The sequence below is a fragment of the Ranitomeya imitator genome, chromosome 4, assembly GCF_032444005.1.
Source record: "Ranitomeya imitator isolate aRanImi1 chromosome 4, aRanImi1.pri, whole genome shotgun sequence".
Taxonomy (NCBI): domain Eukaryota; kingdom Metazoa; phylum Chordata; class Amphibia; order Anura; family Dendrobatidae; genus Ranitomeya; species Ranitomeya imitator.
This window is the reverse complement of record NC_091285.1, coordinates 676,743,854-676,762,352: the sequence shown is the minus strand read 5'-3', so window position 1 is coordinate 676,762,352 and position 18,499 is coordinate 676,743,854. Positions and strand designations below refer to the sequence as shown.

Genomic DNA, 18,499 nt, shown 5'->3' with positions numbered 1-18,499 from the left:
GGACTCCGCTGAAAAGAGGCCAAATGGAGTCCAAGGTAACTCTGCTGCCTCATTATTGTGAATGGATCCCTCGGGGGTTACATCTGTCACATCACTCAGAGATTTAGATGGAAACCCCCAAGTAAGTGGTCAGCGTAGAGCAACAGATCACTGTGACCCCAAATGTTAAGTAAAATGTTCCCAATAAAAGCTTCAACTAAATCCATCATATGTTATTGGAAATATAGGGGGCTTCCATGTTACTGGTAGCACAAAGGCTCTGGAAAATTGAAATGGTTCCTCAACCCTCAAAAGAAATTCAGCAAATGTTTCGCTCCCAATGCCCTCTCCCTTCTGAGCCCCAGTGTGTCTAAACCACATATAGTGTCCACATTTTTGTTATTTCTGTATTAATGAGAGCACCCCTAATTAACGGGTGCGTGTCTCCAGAAGCACGGACTGGGAATAACCTACTGGTGACTGCAACGTACTGGTCACTACAGCGTACTGGTCACTACAACGTACTGGTCACTACAATGCACTGGTCACTACAACGTACTGGTCACTACAATGGCAATTTGCAATTTTCACTCAGCAACATCCACTGCTGCCTGTTTCTAGAAAATACCCATGGAGTCAAAATAGTCACTACACCTGTTGATAAATTCCCAAAGAGGTATAATTTCCAAAATGGGGTCACTTAAGGGGGGATTCTGTTTTTCTAGCACTTAGGGCCTCTGTATATGGAGTCCGCAAACTATTCTAGGAAAATCTGGTCTCAAGAGGAAAATAGCGCTCTGTCCCTCTCGAGTCTCACCGTACGGCCACATATGGGGAATGTCTACATTCAGCAGAAAATATGGGACAAATGTTGACGTCATTTTTACCCATTTTTTGCAATTTTCATACTTTTAATTTTTACGCCCTTAAATCAGTCACAAAATAGTTGATAAATAACATTTTCCACATGTCTTCTTTACATCAGCACAATTTTGAACACATACAGTATATTTTCTTGTTAGGACGTTATGAGGGTTAGAGTTCACAAGCGATTTCTCATTTTTCCAACAACATTTTGAAAACCAATTTTTTTAGGGACCACCTCACATTTGAAGTAAGTTTAGGGGTCAATACAACAGAAAATACCCAACAGTGACACCATTCTAAAAACTGCACCCCTGAAGGTGCGCAAAACCACATTCAAGAAGTTTATTAACCCTTCATGTGCTTCACGAGAACTAAAGTAATGTGCAACCAAAAAAATGAACATTTTACTTTTTTTCACAAAAAAATTAATTTGGATCCAAACTGATTTATTTTCACAAGGGTATCAGGAGAAAATGGACAGCAAAATTAGTTGTGCAATTTTTCCTGAGTATGCGGATACCTCGTATGTGGGGGAAAGCCACTCTTTGGGTGCATGGCAGGGCTCAGAAGGGAGGGAGCACAGTTTGACTTTTTGAACGCAAAACTGGCTGGATTCAATGGTGGGTGATATGTAGCGTTTGGAGACCTGTGCTATATGGAACATATCTAACCACGTGACCCACAGGATAGGGGATATTCACTTTACACAGACACCAAATGGACGTCAGGTTGTAAGACACTAAACAGTTGATATGTGAGTTAACCACATGCTTCTTGATTCATTCAACTATTCTATGAACACACAATCTACCATTCAGGATCCCAGGAAAGATGGGGAACAAACTTTGGCATGGACAAATCGACCTATTTTATGTCTTGCTGCAATGATGTTCTTTGGTGGACAATCAAATGAACCATTACATTTTTATAAGAAACATTGTGACATTTTCTTTAGAGTGTCGCATCTGGTAAAGATTCCTGAATAAATATATCTACAAAATAAGTATAGTTAACAGTGAAGCACCTGGGGGTTCAAGGTGCTCACCATACATCTAATCACATTCCTTGAGGGGTCTATGTTGTGAATTCTGCTCTTGGGTTCCCTCCAGTGGTTGTAAGTGGGAATGCAGTTGTCTCTGACTCGCAGTCCTGGCCAGGTGTATCGGATGATTACAATTCTGACTGGGATATTTAGGTGTGCAGGATCCTTTAGCCCTTGCCAGTTGTCAATGTTCCTTGTGAAGTATTGGATCACTTTCTGGCTTCTCCTGCTTGCTGCCAAATTCAGCAAAGATAAGTGTTTGGTTTTTGTATCTGTGGCGCACTACTGTGTGGTTCTTTCAGTTTTATTCCTGCTCTGTTTGTAGGATTCACTGGAGTTGCAGATATACGCTCCTACATCATTAGTTAGATGTAGGAAGTTTTTTGTATATTCTGCTGTGGATTTTTTGAAGGGTTTTAATACTGACCGCACAGAACTCTATCCTATCCTGTCCTATATAGCTAGAGTGGCCTCCTGTGCTAAATCCTGTTTTTCTGCCTGTGTATGTTTTTTCCTCTCCGACTCACCGCCAATATTTGTGGGGGGCTGTCTATCCTTTGGGGATTTTCTCTGAGGCAAGATAGTATTCTGATTTCCATCTTTAGGGGTATTTAGTCCTCCGGCTGTGATGAGGTGTCTAGGTGTGTTAGGTACACTCCACGGCTACTTCTAGTTGCGTTGTTAAGTTCAGGATTGTGGTCAGTATAGTCGCCACTTTCTCCAGTGAAAGTTCTCATGCAGCTCCAAGGTCACCGGATCATAACAGGTCTAGTTTCCAAAACGGTGTCACTTGTCGGAGGTTTCCACTGTTAGGCATATAAGGACCTCTCCAAACATGACATGATGCCCACTAATTATGTCAGCAAATTTTATAGATGCACCTTTTCTGGGGAGGCTGAGTGCTGATGTTTTTAGCCAGGGTGGGCCAGTATTCATGGCCCCTTCCTAGGCTATTAGCATAAGCCCACAGCTGTCTGCATAGCATTTCTGGTTATTAATGATAGAGGGACCCTACATCATTTTTTTTCGAGGTTCCCTATTTTTATAGCCAGTAAAGACTAAGAATACAGCTGTGAGCAGATATTAATAGCCTGGGAAGCTCCATGGGTATTACTCCCTTCCCAGGCTGTAAACATTGGCTCAGAGCTGTCAGCTATCGCTCTGCTAGTTAAGAAAATTTCTCGGGAGCTAACGCCATTTTTTTCAGACAAATAATCTTTTAAAAATGAATTACATGTACAGTAAGCTGCACACACTGTACTAATTGTATATGTCACCGATGTCTGTATAATTATCTATTCTATGTGTATTAACTGTATGTAATCCATCTCTTCTATCCTGTCAGCTCCTGCTGTGATTTTAATGTATGCGGCTGCTGAATTGCTGGCTTTTTATCTATCTATCTATCTATCTATCTATCTATCTATCTATCTATCTATCTATCTATCTATCTATCTATCATCTATCTATCTATGTGTTTTGAAGAATATTTTCTTTGAAAGCAATGTGTAAATTACACGGAGATTTTTTCTATGTAAAAGCGCATGTTAAGATCATCGCATTGCAATCAAATAGCAATCGCACTGCATTTGGGTGTAAATTGGATGCTTGATGTTAAAAATTGAATTGTACTCGCATGACAAACGCATGACACTGCATTCCACGCGTCCGACTTTCCAGGAGCAAAATCCGATAGATTTTAAAATAGCTAATGTGACTCCAGCATTACGGTATTTGTGAATGTTGAGCATTTGCTTGCAGAAGTTTTTGCATTTCTTAGAAAAAACGTTTTGCCACATTTCTGGTGCATTTTTGCCTAGGTTTTGCATGCATTTTTCTACAGCAATGAAGGTTTTTTTTTTTTTTTTTTAGCTAAATAAAGATATTTTAAAAATAAGTTTTGTGATGTAATTTCTTGGTTCAACACCTTCTTTTTCATTCTGATGCAGTAGCATAAGGGTAATGGGATTTGGGATTAGTGTCAGCAGCTGTCATTGACACCAAGCACTAGATTCAGTAATGAAAAGGTGTCAGCCAGATACCCTCAATACTAAGTTGGTAAGTAAACGCACACACACACACACACGCACGCACACACACACGCAAGCACGCATACACACACACGTACATGCTAACTGTTAATTTTTACCAAACAATTAAAAACATAACAGAGGGAAAGCTGACAGCTGAGGGCCGATGTTAATATTCTGGGAAGGAGCCATTAGCCATAAAGGTTTCCAGGCTATGAACATCAGCGCACAGCTGTTTCTTTATCCTTTATCCTTTATACTGGCTAGTTTACAGGGGGACCACAGAAAAAAATTGACATAGGGTCCCCCTACAGAATCTAACTATCAAAGACTAGGCTGACATCTATGGGCTGATATGAATACCCTAGGAAGGGGCCATGGATATTGGCACCCTCCCAGAGTAAAAACATCAGCTTTCAGCCACCCCAGAAAAGGCTCATCCATAAGATGCGCCAAATCGGTTGCTTAGCCGTGCTCTTTCCACTTGCTCTGTAGCGGTGGCCAGAGGGGTAATGGTTGGGTGTTTGATGTCACCTTTATAATGTCAGATGACATCAACCTGATGAACTCTTGTGCCTGCTTTCATAGCAGCTCAGCGTTATGCACTGTGTTAGCGATGATGCTCCTATCAGTGAATTGCCAGCAATGGTAAGAGCAGTATCACCTCCAGATGTGACTGTTCTACATGTGAGATCGCTGTGGGACACTCGGGATCACGTGGACTACGGCAGACAGGAAAGTATATGGCGGTTTATTATTTTTTATAGGAGATATGGGCACTGAGGATTGGGCGTTGATTTGAGAATATGTATTTTTTTACTTTACATTTTTATAGAAGTCAAAGGCATTGGGCATTTGGTGTAAGATGAGCATAATGTGTTTTTTTATTTATATTTGAATATGTATTTGAGCACAGGAGCCGGCTGATGAGAGACCACTTCTCCCATCAGTGGCACCTGCTATCACTGTTATCAATGACAGCAGACGTACCATGATGGAAGGAGTAGTTCTTCATCAGTCGGCACCTGCTGCCCAGCGGTAAGATTTTTACCCTGTGTCACCGCTTTGGGTAACAGTATATCTGCAGGTTCATGCTAACATCTGAGTGCTTGACCCCGCAGCGCTCTGATGGCGGTACGATCTACTGGTGGTAATGTTACTGCCGATCAGAACTTCCGCTCCAGTGTTTCTCACATGACAGCATGAGAAACACCAGTGATGATTATATGTATGTTTTTGCTTCCGTTTGACTCCAATGGCATTCATCTATATTCGGCAATTAAAACGATGATTAAGTTGGCGAATATTGCAAATTCGGAGATTGTGATGTAAACTAAATATTGAAATATTTGCTCATCTTTAGTAGGAACCAAACGTTCAGGCAAGGAGTGAAGAACCTGCTCTCATGGGGAAGACTGGGGAGCCAGATCTCTGCATGACACAGCAAGGTTATATTCCTGCAGAGTGGCCATAGACCCGTAAAGCCATATAGTAACACCATGCTGTAGCAGTCATGCAGGGTAGTGCAGCAGACAAACTTTAGCAGAACGGCCTGCCATGAGGAGAAACCACAACGTGAGTGGGGCAGCAAGCTAGACAGGATGCAAACAGTATGAGCAGCCTAATATTACCTCAGCACTCCTGATATATCAACTATTAGACAAGATAGGTAGGGTGGACATCAGTGTGATTAGTTTTTTCTTTCCTCGGTACCGCTGATATTTCTAATTTTAGATAAGCTAGACATTGAGGGCAGCAGTGTGAGCAGCCTCTTCCTACCTCAGCATCTCGGCTATTTCTAGTAATAGATCAGAATGGCATTTTAGACAGCAGTATAAGCAGCCTATTCTTAGTATCCTGACATCTCTAGTGTGAGATCAGATATACACGGATGACAGCAGTGTGTACAGCCTCTTATTACCTTGGTACCCCTGGTATCTCCAGTATTGGCTCAGATACACAGGGTGGACAGAGGGGTGAGCAGATTGTTCATACCTCATTACCCCTGGTATCTCCTGTATTAGACCAGATACACAGGGTGGACAGTGGGGTGAGCAGATTGTTCTTACCTCATTACCCTGGTTCTCTTCAACATATTCATTAATGATCTGGTAGAAGGTTTACACAATAAAATATCGATATTTGCAGATGATACAAAACTATGTAAAGCAGTTAATACAAGAGAAGATAGTATTCTGCTACAGATGGATCTGGATAAGTTGGAAACTTGGGCTGAAAGGTGGCAGATGAGGTTTAACAATGATAAATGTAAGGTTATTCACATGGGAAGAAGGAGTCAATATCACCATTACACACTGAACGGGAAACCACTGGGTAAATCTGACAGGGAGAAGGACTTGGGGATCCTAGTTAATGATAAACTTACCTGGAGCAGCCAGTGCCAGGCAGCAGCTGCCAAGGCAAACAGGATCATGGGGTGCATTAAAAGAGGTCTGGATACACATGATGAGAGCATTATACTGCCTCTGTACAAATCCCTAGTTAGACCGCACATGGAGTACTGTGTCCAGTTTTGGGCACCGGTGCTCAGGAAGGATATAATGGAACTAGAGAGAGTACAAAGGAGGGCAACAAAATTAATAAAGGGGATTGGAGAACTACAATACCCAGATAGATTAGCGAAATTAGGATTATTTAGTCTAGAAAAAAGACGACTGAGGGGCGATCTAATAACCATGTATAAGTATATAAGGGGACAATACAAATATCTCGGTATCTCCTGTATTAGACCAGATACACAGGGTGGACAGTGGGGTGAGCAGATTGTTCTTACCTCATTACCCCGGGTATCTCCTGAATTAGAGCAGATAGACAGGGTGGGCAGTGGGGTGAGCAGCATCTTTTTCCATTGCCAATTTTATTCTATTTTTATTCTAGGGCCGCGAAGTCACAGGGTTAACATAATTCCGGATCTAAAAGTTGGTGGTGTTGCTAAGTTTTATGCATTCTCAGAAAGTTGTTTCGGGGGCTGAGACTTATACGTTTATATTTTAGTCATTGCATTTTTGATTGGTAATAGTGTTGAGCATTCCGATACTGCAAGTATCGGGTATCGGCCGATATTTGCTGTATCGGAATTCCGATACCGAGTTCTGATATTTTTGCGATATCGGAAATCGGAATCGGCGTGTGCGGTGAGTATGGTTCCAAGGGTCTGGAGGAGAGGAGACTCTCCTTCAGGCCCTGGGATCCATATTCATGTAAAAAATCTAATATATAAAGCTGAATGTGTGTGTGTATGTGTGTGTGTGTGTATGTCCGGGATTGGCTTCTGCACCGTCGCAGCTACAGCCACAAAATTTTGCACAGACACACGTCTGGACCCCGAGAGCGTCATAGGCTATGTTGTGAGGTGAAATTTTAACCCCGCGCTTTCCAAATCACCAAACAATTTTGCCCCTATCTACATAATGGGGAAAAAGTGAAAGGAAAAGTGTTGGAGGCGTCGCAGCTACAGCCACAAAATTTTGCACAGTCACACGTCTGGACCCCGAAAAGTGAAAGGAAAAGTGTTGGAGGCAAATTGACAGCTGCCAGATGTGAACAAGGGGGACTTAAAGAATGAGAGCGATGGCGCCAAAGAGTGTATACCGTACAGTTGCTAAGGTGGGGCCCCGACATGGGATACTCACCACACACGGGGATATGAACACACACACAAAATGCACCACAAACTACCACGTGCTTGAACACATATACCACCCTCAGCACACATTTCACCACACATACACCAACCTCGCCACATAAAAGTCGAAACACAAAAGTCGCCGCTCAAAACTCGCCACACGCAATACTCGCCACATGCAAAAACTAGGCTCACGCAAAACTCGCCACAAGTGCAAAACTCACCTCATGGAAAATTCCCACATGCAAAACTTGCACTCATGGAAAAATTGCCACATGCACAAAAGTTGCAACACATGCAAAAGTTGCCTCATACAAAACTTGCACATACTCAAAAGGCACCACACATAAAACTCGCCACGCGCAAAACTCATCATGCGCAAAACTTGCTGCACACAACTTGCTACACTAACCTGTCACATGCAACTCGACACACAAAAAGTTGCTACACGCATGTTGCCACACAAAACTCATCTCACAAAAGTCACTACATGCATGTTGCCACACGCAACTCAACACACACAACTTGACAAACGAAACTCGCCCTAAAACACACACAAGTCTGGTATTATCCTTTAAAAATAAAAATCTGATTAATAAGCAGACAAACTACAAGAGCAACAAATGTACCATATAGGAAATATGGCAGCTGTCAGTCACATGACCTGTCTATTATGTGTATGTGGGAGCTAATATATACTGCCAGGGGGAGGGCTTCCTGTTGGTTGGGGATTTATCAGGCTGCCAATTTAGCTTACAAATACTGAGGTAAAAATACTGAGCAAATAACGTGTGAATGAGGTCTAATACAGGAGGAGATGAGACACAGGTATATACTATATACAGGGGAGATGACATACAGGTATATGCTATATATAGAAGATGACATGCAGGTATATACTATATACAGGAGGAGATGACACACAGATATGTACTATATACAGGGGAGATGACACAGGTATATACTATATATAGAAGGAGATGACATACAGGTATATGTTATATATAGAAGATGACACAAACGTATATACTATATACAGGAGGAGATTACACACAGATATATACTATATACAGGGGAGATGACACACAGGTATATACTATATAGAGGAGGAGATGACATACAGGTACATATATATACAGGAGGAGATGACATACAGGTATATACTATATACAGGAGGAGATGACACACAGGTATACACTATATACAGGAGCAGATGACCTACAGGTATATACTATATACAGGAGGAGATGACATACAGGTATATGCTATATATAGAAGATGACATGCAGGTATATACTATATACAGGAGGAGATGACACACAGATATATACTATATACAGGGGAGATGACACACAGGTATATACTATATACAGGAGGAGATGACATACAGGTATATACTATATACAGGAGGAGATGACACAGATATATACTATATACAGGGGAGATGACATACAGGTATATACTATATATAGGATGAGATGACATACAGGTATTTACTATATATAGAAGGAGATGACATTCAGGTATATACTATATATAGGGGAGATGACACACAGCAGGTATATACTATATACAGGGGAGATGACATACAGGTATATACTATATACAGGAGATGACATACAGATGTATACTATATATGAGGGAGATGACAAACATGTATATACTGAGGTGATGAGGTGAAAATGAGAGGTGTGAGGTGAAAATGAAAAGGTGTGAGTGCAAAATGGGAGGAGTGAGGAAAAATAGTGGAGTGATCAGAAAATGACAGATGTGAGTTTGAAATGACAAGTGTTAGGGGGGAATGAGAGGAGTGAGGGAGAAAATGAGAGGTGTGAGGGGGAAAATGAAAGATGTGATTGGGAAAATGAGAGGTGTGATGGGAAAATAAGAGAAGTGAGGTGTATTAACTAACCACAGATATTTACTATGCCCAGGCAACGCCGGGCTCTTCAGCTAGTAAAGAATAAAAATAAAAAATATGGATATACTCACCCCTCCGGCGAACCCTGGCTGTCACCGCTGCTAGCGTCTGCCTCCGTTCCTAAGAATGCAGTGAGTGAAGGACCTTCGATGACGTCACAGCACGTGAGCGGTCAGGTGACCGATCTCCTGACCGCGACGTCATCGAAGGTCCTTCACTCACTGCATTCTTAGGGACGGCGGCGGATGCCAGCAGCGGTGACAGCCAGGGTTCGCCGGAGGGGTGAGTATATCCATATTTTTTATTTTTATTCTTTATTTTTTACATGAATATGGATCCCAGGGCCTGAAGGAGAGTTTCCTCTCCTTCAGACCCTGGGAACCATCCAGGATACCTTCCGATATTTGTGTCCCTTTGACTTGCATTGGTATCGGGTATCGGTATCGGCGATATCCGATATTTTTTGGATATCGGCCGATACCATCCGATGCCGATACCATCCGATACCGATACCGATACCTTTGAATATCGGAAGGTATCGCTCAACACTAATAGGTAAGCATAAGGTACAATGTAATTGAAAAGTGTCTGAAGTTTCTTTATTTGCTTTCTCAGCAAATGTAATGAGATGATAATTTCATCTGTAGTTATCAATGTTACATGACTGTGATATTTTAGGCTCCAGTGATAATTACAATAACACAATGTTTTGTTTTTCAATTGCTTATTAAAGAAATCATCACATCCTTCTTATTCCCTCTGGTGCCATCCTGGAGATATTATTGTTATCAAAAATAAAGTATAAAAATTGAAGAAAATGTCACTGGTGGCCTTATATCTGCCAGGCTTGTACTGAGAAGAGATCACTGAGATGAATAAGTTACTGTTTTATCTTCAACTCTGCCCCAGTCCGGAATTCCTTGTGAGTATACTACCTGAGATTTGTCTACTATTCCTGGCAGAAGAATTTTTGAGACCTTCACGAATTAGAGCCACAAAATGATGACTTAAGGTGCACATACATCCATGTTATACAGCTCTTGCGCGGCATTATTGTTGGGCTTCTGGGTAAGAAAAACATGGATTGATAAGGTCATTAAATTATACTTGTCATTAATGGAGTTTTCCATCTAAGGAACAGTTGAAGCCCATTGCTTCTTGTAATTGCTACTGCCTCATGGTCCAATTCATCATTTGCTTTTTTAATTTCACTGTTTTGTGTTTTTATTGAGATAGAGAGTTTTTTTGTGAAAAATTATTTAATCTGAAGTATGCAGATTATGAATTTCGCCAAAAAATTTATGTTTTTTCTTCCACCTTTTATGCAACTTTTAATCTAAAACACTGCTATGTTTCAAAAAATGTAGCAAACGTTTTGCAAAAAAAAATCTGCCACATATAAAATCAGACCAAGGAGGGACTAGATTAAATTTGGGCAAACATTTAATGACTTTTTAAAAGTTGTGAATTTTGAATCAGGCAAAAACATTTCCATAACCTAGAAGTGTGTTCCTCGAGAATCACCAATAGATCATATTTTCAGGATTTCCTCTGTATTGCTCAGAAAAACTTCTCTGCAAATACAATTTACCTGGAAAATTTGCATAAGTAGGTGAATTTTAATTTTGCCTAATCCACTCATGCCTAGTCATCAATCTTTAAGTTTCCAAGAACACATTGTTAGGTGTCGAGTTCCCGCCGCTGCACAGGGGGAATCTCAAATCACCTCCGCTGCGGCCTCCCATTCTTCTCCAGCCGCAGTGGATCCTGCTCAGTAGAGACGTCGGTCCAAGCGTCTGGCTCAGGCAGATACTGTCTCTAACATCATGTCCTCCCTCTATCTGAAACTAAACCTGTCAAAAACTGAACTCCTCGTGTTCTCTCCCTCTACTAACCTACCTTTGCCTGACATTGCCATCTCCGTGTGCGGTTCCACCATTACTCCAAAGCAACATGCCCGCTGCCTTGGGGTCATCCTTGATTCCGAGCTTTCATTCACCCCCACATCCGATCACTGGCTCACTCTTCTTATCTGCATCTCAAAAACATTTCTAGAATTCGCCCTTTTCTTACTTTCGACTCTGCAAAAACTCTTACTGTTTCACTTATTCATTCTCGTCTGGACTATTGTAACTCTCTACTAATCGGCCTCCCTCTTACCAAACTTTCCCCGCTCCAATCTGTCCTGAATGCTGCAGCCAGGATCGTATTCCTCACCAACCGTTACACCGATGCCTCTACCTTGTGCCAGTCATTACACTGGCTACCCATCCACTCCAGAATCCAGTACAAAAATACTACCCTCATCCACAAAGCACTCCATGGCTCAGCACCACCCTACATCTCCTCCCTGGTATCAGTCTACCACCCTACCCGTGCCCTCCGCTCCGCTAATGACCTCAGGTTAGCATCCTCAATAATCAGAACCTCCCATTCCCATCTCCAAGACTTTACACGTGCTGCACCAATTCTTTGGAATGCACTACCTAGGTTAATACGATTAATCCCCAATCCCCACAGTTTTAAGCGTACCCTAAAAACTCATTTGTTCAGACTGGCCTACCGCCTCAATGCATTAACCTAACGATCCCTGTGTGGCCTATTTATAAAAAAAAAAAAAAAATCAGGTTCCTCGCATCATGTTGTCATACACTTTATGCAGTTATTAGCCCTCTGTGTCTGTACTGCTACATACTTAGGCAGTTAACTGGTTCATGCAGCTTTACATGAACACCCGAGCCTTACACTATGGCCGGTCCGAATAACTAAAGCAATTGTTATCATCCACCTCTCGTGTCTCCCCTTTTCCTCATAGTTTGTAAGCTTGCGAGCAGGGCCCTCATTCCTCCTGGTATCTGTTTTGAACTGTATTTCTGTTATGCTGTAATGTCTATTGTCTGTACAAGTCCCCTCTATAATTTGTAAAGCGCTGCGGAATATGTTGGCGCTATATAAATAAAAATTATTATTATTATTATTATTATACTGTGCGCTTGGTTATTGCTGATCTTCCAGGCTCTGCCATTGTAACCAGCACTGTTCAGCGGCGAGCAGACGCTCCTCTAAGTCCTGCTTTTCCTCTACTGAGCAAGCCCAAGGGACGACCTCTCATTGGAGGTCAGGGGTCACATGCTCAGGTCCTGTAGCAGCTCCTATTGGACCACTAGGAAGGTCCTGGAGAGCTTCCTCTATAAAAGGTTTGCATGGCCTCATGGCCATGTACTAGCATGATTCAGTAATTGTGTGTGTGGATGTATGCCTGTTCTGGTGAAAGCTCCGAATCATTCCCATCCCTAGAGTTGATGAATGCTCGCGAATGTTGGAGTTGTCTAGCGCCAGATAGTGCCATCCAGCACCAGGCACAATCTATACTATGTCTAACCAGCAGTGACCGCCAGTGCGGTGCTGTACACACTCTGTGCGGCTATCTCCAGCGTCTCCTGACAATCCGTCAGTGTAGGGTGGGAAATCCCGCTTGATCCTAGCATCTGACTCAGGGCGTCCTCAGGCGCGGGCTCAAAAGTCACCGAGGGTCAAAGCGAGATCAATCACCAGCATAGTGGTGGTGAATTGCCATGATCCCACTAGTATCCATGTGCTGCACCCTGTGACTGCTAACAGGGCATAGTGTTACATTTACTCCCTGCGACTCTGTGAAGCAACAGAGTTTGCTTCTATACAGACCGGGTGACAGAACCCGTGTCTATTCTGGTGTAGTACCACCATATAGTGCCGCCATTAACTAGAAGCAGGTTGCACTCCTGCACGGTGGTCTCCGGGCTGTGAACGAACTGTACTATCTTTATATCTACTCGGTGTGTTCCGCCAGCCCTAACACACATGTTATAATGTTTTGCAGCCATTTTTGGGGTACTTTAAGGAAGCGTCAAAAGGTAAAAATATGTTGATTTTCTTCTACTCTCTTTATTGCTCGTGTCTCTGACCCCTCTGCTGGTCCTTGTCGCAACATCTTCTTATTTCGGCTGCTTGTACTAATATCCTTGGACCTTTCACACTGAGCAGGAACATCCGGCTCTCATGAGGCCTGGTATGTTTCTGGGAATGTATCCTCAACTTCAGGGCGAACGTCGAGATTTTTTTTCTTTGTGCAGAATCCTCCCAGGCTTCATCAGAACTGGAATTCCCGCTCATGTGTTAGAGCACTGAGGATTGTAGCGCTCTCTACACGAGCAGAAAATGCGACAAGGACTGGACGGGTGACAGTGAGGAAAGAAGGGACTGTAGAGGGGAGTATAAGAATTTATTTTTTATTTTTTACATATTACTTCTATTATGCTCTGCGGTCTAGAGACCCTAGAGTATTAAAAGGGATATTACATACACGAGCTGCTGCTGCCTGACCAACCACCCGAGCTGCCACCTCAACAACCACCCAAGCTGCCACCTCACCAAACACCCGAGCTGCCACCTCACCAAACACCCGAGCTGTCACTTCACCAACCACCCAAGCTGCCACCTCACCAAAAACCCGAGCTGCCTCCTTACCAACCACCCAAGCTGCCGCCTTACCACCACCAGTACTGCATCACTACGACCTCCTGTCTCTTCCTCATTATCCCGAAGAATGTAAGTCCACAAGGACAGGGTCCTCTCCCCTCTGTACCAGTCTGTCATTGTAAATTTGTTTACTGTTAACGATACCTATAAAAAATACGTAAAACCTGCGCAGTCTGCTCTATATACACAAAAATCAAGTAATCACAATACGAAATTACCTGTCAGGTGAAGAGCGTTAATCGCATAGCAGTATATGTAAATGTTCAAACTCAGATAAGTGCAATTAGGAACTGTAGTGTAGATAGGTGCCTTTAAGAATCTCCGTGATTGCTGCAGATGGACATTGCTGAATGCTCGGCTTATAGATCCGGGAGTTTGCTTCTTCTAAGCGGCTTATGCAGGCGCTGTCCCGGCCGGTGACAAGCGCCTGTGCGGCCGCGGCTTGAAAGTCCTGATATGTTGCTTCGCAGGACCTGCAGTGACGTTCAGGTCACGTGTTCTTCAGTCACGTGGTGCCCCTGGAGACACTACGGATCGCAGTGGGAGCCAAAAACCAACGCGTTTCGGAATGACGCGGATTCCTTCATTCCGAAACGCGTTGGTTTTTGGCTCCCACTGCGATCCGTAGTGTCTCCAGGGGCACCACGTGACTGAAGAACACGTGACCTGAACGTCACTGCAGGTCCTGCGAAGCAACATATCAGGACTTTCAAGCCGCGGCCGCACAGGCGCTTGTCACCGGCCGGGACAGCGCCTGCATAAGCCGCTTAGAAGAAGCAAACTCCCGGATCTATAAGCCGAGCATTCAGCAACGTCCATCTGCAGCAATCACGGAGATTCTTAAAGGCACCTATCTACACTACAGTTCCTAATTGCACTTATCTGAGTTTGAACATTTACATATACTGCTATGCGATTAACGCTCTTCACCTGACAGGTAATTTCGTATTGTGATTACTTGATTTTTGTGTATATAGAGCAGACTGCGCAGGTTTTACGTATTTTTTATATATATTTATTCATTTCTTTCTGTGTGTGGTACAGAATATTACCTGCTGCGTCTCACTTTCATCTGCACCAGCGCCGCTATTTTTATTTACTTATTCAGTTTTATATTCCTTTGTTAACGATACCTGTAACCCTGTATGTAACCCCTTTCCCCATGTACAGCACCATGGAATTAATGGTGCTATATAAATAAATAATAATAATAATAACTGCAAATAACATCTCAACTAGGGTTGAGCGACCTTTACTTTTATAGGATCGGGTCGGGTTTCACGAAACCCGACTTTTGAAAAAGTCGGGTCGAGTGAAATCGGCCGATCCTATAAAAAAGTCGGGGTCGGGCGAAACTCAAAACCCAATGCAGTGCATTGGGTTTCCATGGTTCCCAGGGTCTGAAGGAGTGGAAACTCTCCTTCAGGCCCTGCTATCCATATTTTAGTGTAAAATAAAGAATTAAAATAAAAAATATCGCAATACTTACCCTCTGACGCGCCCTGGTACTAACCGGGAACCTTCCTTCCTTAGAATCAGCCTTCCAGGACCTTGCGGTGACGTCACGGTGACGTCGCGGCTTGTGATTGGCCGTGCGGCCGCCCATGTGACCGCTCGCGCGGCCAATCACAAGCCGCGACGTCACCCGCGACGTCACCGAAGGTCCTGGAAGGGCTGATTCTTAGGAAGGAAGGCTGCCGGAAAGAAGCAGGGCGCGTCCGAGGGTGAGTATATTCCTATTAGGTGGCGCAGCCAATCACAAGCCGCGACGTCACCGCGACGTCACCGCAGGGTCCTGGAAGGCTGATTCTAAGGAAGGAAGGTTCCCGGTTAGTACCAGGGCGCGTCAGAGGGTAAGTATTGCAATATTTTTTATTTTAATTCTTTATTTTACACTTAAATCTGAATTCCGATACCAATTCCCGATATCTTAAACATATCGGGAATCGGGATCGGAATTCCGATTCTAGATTCAAAAGATCGCCGACTTCATGGCCGACCCCACACTGGGGTCGGGTCGGGTTTCATGAAACCGAACCTTGCCAAAAGTCGGCGACTTTTGAAAAATTTCGACCCGTTTCGCTCAATCCTAATCTGAACTTATGGAAATTCCTTGGAAAATCCCTGCAAAGAGGCAAAATCAAATTTTAATTGATTTAATCATCTTTAGTCATCAATGTTTTTGTGTCCAGTAACCTCATTCATTATTTACGAAAGTATAACATTAGATGATTTCTTAAGTTTTCTTACTTTATATGAAATGGGAGGAATATTTCATGATACCTAAATTACGGTAACCGTGGCAATTCCCTCATGAGTATAGTTGCAGTATCATCCAAGTTTCACATGGTCACACATCCACTGACTTTCAAAAATACAAGTTGCGGACTGCCATGGTCTTATGGTACAATGCTCCGAGGGTCATCTCCGTGTGGTGCTTATCAGCATCGATAATCTGTGTATGAGGTACTTTTTCTTCATATAGCTCATTGTGATCTTTTAATGCTTTCATTATTTACATAATTCGCATTCTTACAAGAAAGAAACTTCAATCAATTTCTCTTGTTTTCAGTGTATTCACTGAAAATGTGTGACGTCAACCAAACTGAAGTCACAGAGTTCCTGATCCTTGGATTTAAAGGTCTATATAAATACAAATATCTGCTCTTCATCCTTTTCTTCTTCTCTTACCTGATAATACTGGCTGGAAACCTCCTCATTATAGTGCTGGTGTCCACCAATCACAACCTCAATATCCCAATGTTCTTCTTTCTCAAGCATCTAGCTGTAGCCGATATCCTTTCCACTACAACCACTGTGCCCATGATGTTAACTATAATTCTATTTGACATGAAGGCGGTACCAGTGAGGAGCTGCATCTTCCAGCTCCATATGGTATTCATGTTTGGTTTTAGCCCGATTATTCTGCTCACTGTAATGTCTTATGATCGGTACTTGGCCATTTGCAGCCCTATGCACTACAACTCTATAATGCAACCTCATGTTTGCTTCAAGATGGTCCTTGGTTCCTGGTTTTTGATCTTTGTCCTGTCTCTTGAGATAATTTTTGTTTGGCAGCTGGAGTTTTGTGGTAACAACGCAATAGACCACTTCTTCTGTGACTTCGGGTTACTTCTTGAATTGACTACCTCCAGCACTTACCTCTTCACTTTGGTTGACTTTGTTTTATCCATCATTGACGGTGTCATCCCGTTTGTTTTAATTCTTATTAGCTATTTAAGTATTTTCTTCAACATAATGACCATTTCATCCACCAGTGGCTTGTCAAAAGCCTTCTCCACATGTGGCTCCCATCTCACCACTGTATGTATCTACTATGGAACTCTCTTCATGATTTACCTGATACCATCCAATGAAAGATCATTGAGCACAAACAAGTTTGTATCTCTGCTGTACATTGTGGTGACTCCAATGGTGAATCCCATAATTTACAGTCTGAGGAATCAGGAGATCAGGAGAACTCTTCACCAAATGTTTAGAAATTGTTAAGGATATACGTAAATGCAGCACACATATTTATGAGACTATCTTAGCTGATTACTGTATTTCCAGATGGGGAAAGGGAGGAACTGTCAATTTGTCTTCTGGATTGACAGAATCTTCACAATAAATCATGGATGAAATGATTAAATAACATTTCTTTCAGTACTCGTCTTACTTTCTTTTTTTTTTAAACAATTTCTCTCTATATATATATTTTTAGAGAAGCACTCCTCCTCCCATCAAAGTTTTTATTCACTTATAATATTACAATCTTCTTTTTATATGGCACTGTGCACTTACAATTGCTCATTTTACCCTTCTACCCAATTAATTGTTTTCATTTCCTTTAGATCTACTGTATGTCATCACGCGATTAAAAACTGACGAGCTGAATCCTTCTAAGTTCTATATAGAAACAGGTGGTCAATTTTCCCTTTATGAATCATAACTCACTTCAAAAGTCCCTGGCAGGAGGAGCGAGCAGCTGGATTAGGAGTTAAAGTGGGGAAGGATTTTTGCAGGGAAAAGAGACTTCCTATTTCTACATAGAGCAGAAAAAAAGAGAAGAATTAGCTGGGTAGAAAGGAAAAATTAACAATTGAATGCATACAGCGCTGTATAATATGATATTTGCGCTATATTAAGAGGATAAAAACTTTGATGGGAAGAGCAGTACTTCCTTATCCTTGTTCATTGCTACATAACTGAATGGTATTTATTGAAACAATGGACAAGGACGACCCAGGAAAACATACTCTGAAGGGAGGTAAGAACATTTCTAAAACAATCCACAGTGAGGAGATTGGAACAAAACAAAATCCTCTAAACTGCATGCTCGCAAACGCCAGAAGCCTGACAAACAAGATGGAAGAACTAGAAGCAGAAATATCTACAGGTAACTTTGACATAGTGGGAATAACCGAGACATGGTTAGATGAAAGCTATGACTGGGCAGTTAACTTACAGGGTTACAGTCTGTTTAGAAAGGATCG

At 42.4% G+C, this 18,499-nt stretch overlaps 1 protein-coding gene across 1 annotated transcript; it reads left to right on the top strand.

The window, feature by feature from the left end:
- Window positions 1-16,589: 16,589 nt before the first annotated feature.
- LOC138674684 (olfactory receptor 1G1-like) lies at window positions 16,590-17,513 on the top strand. Its single transcript, XM_069762499.1, has one exon. It carries the CDS (start codon window positions 16,590-16,592, stop codon window positions 17,511-17,513), a length of 924 nt encoding a protein of 307 aa, XP_069618600.1.
- Window positions 17,514-18,499: the final 986 nt, after the last annotated feature.

Bases quoted from the DNA above. Each gene is read 5' to 3' on its own strand.
- LOC138674684 (XM_069762499.1), top strand. From the start codon at position 16,590: ATGTGTGACGTCAACCAAACTGAAGTCACAGAGTTCCTGATCCTTGGA.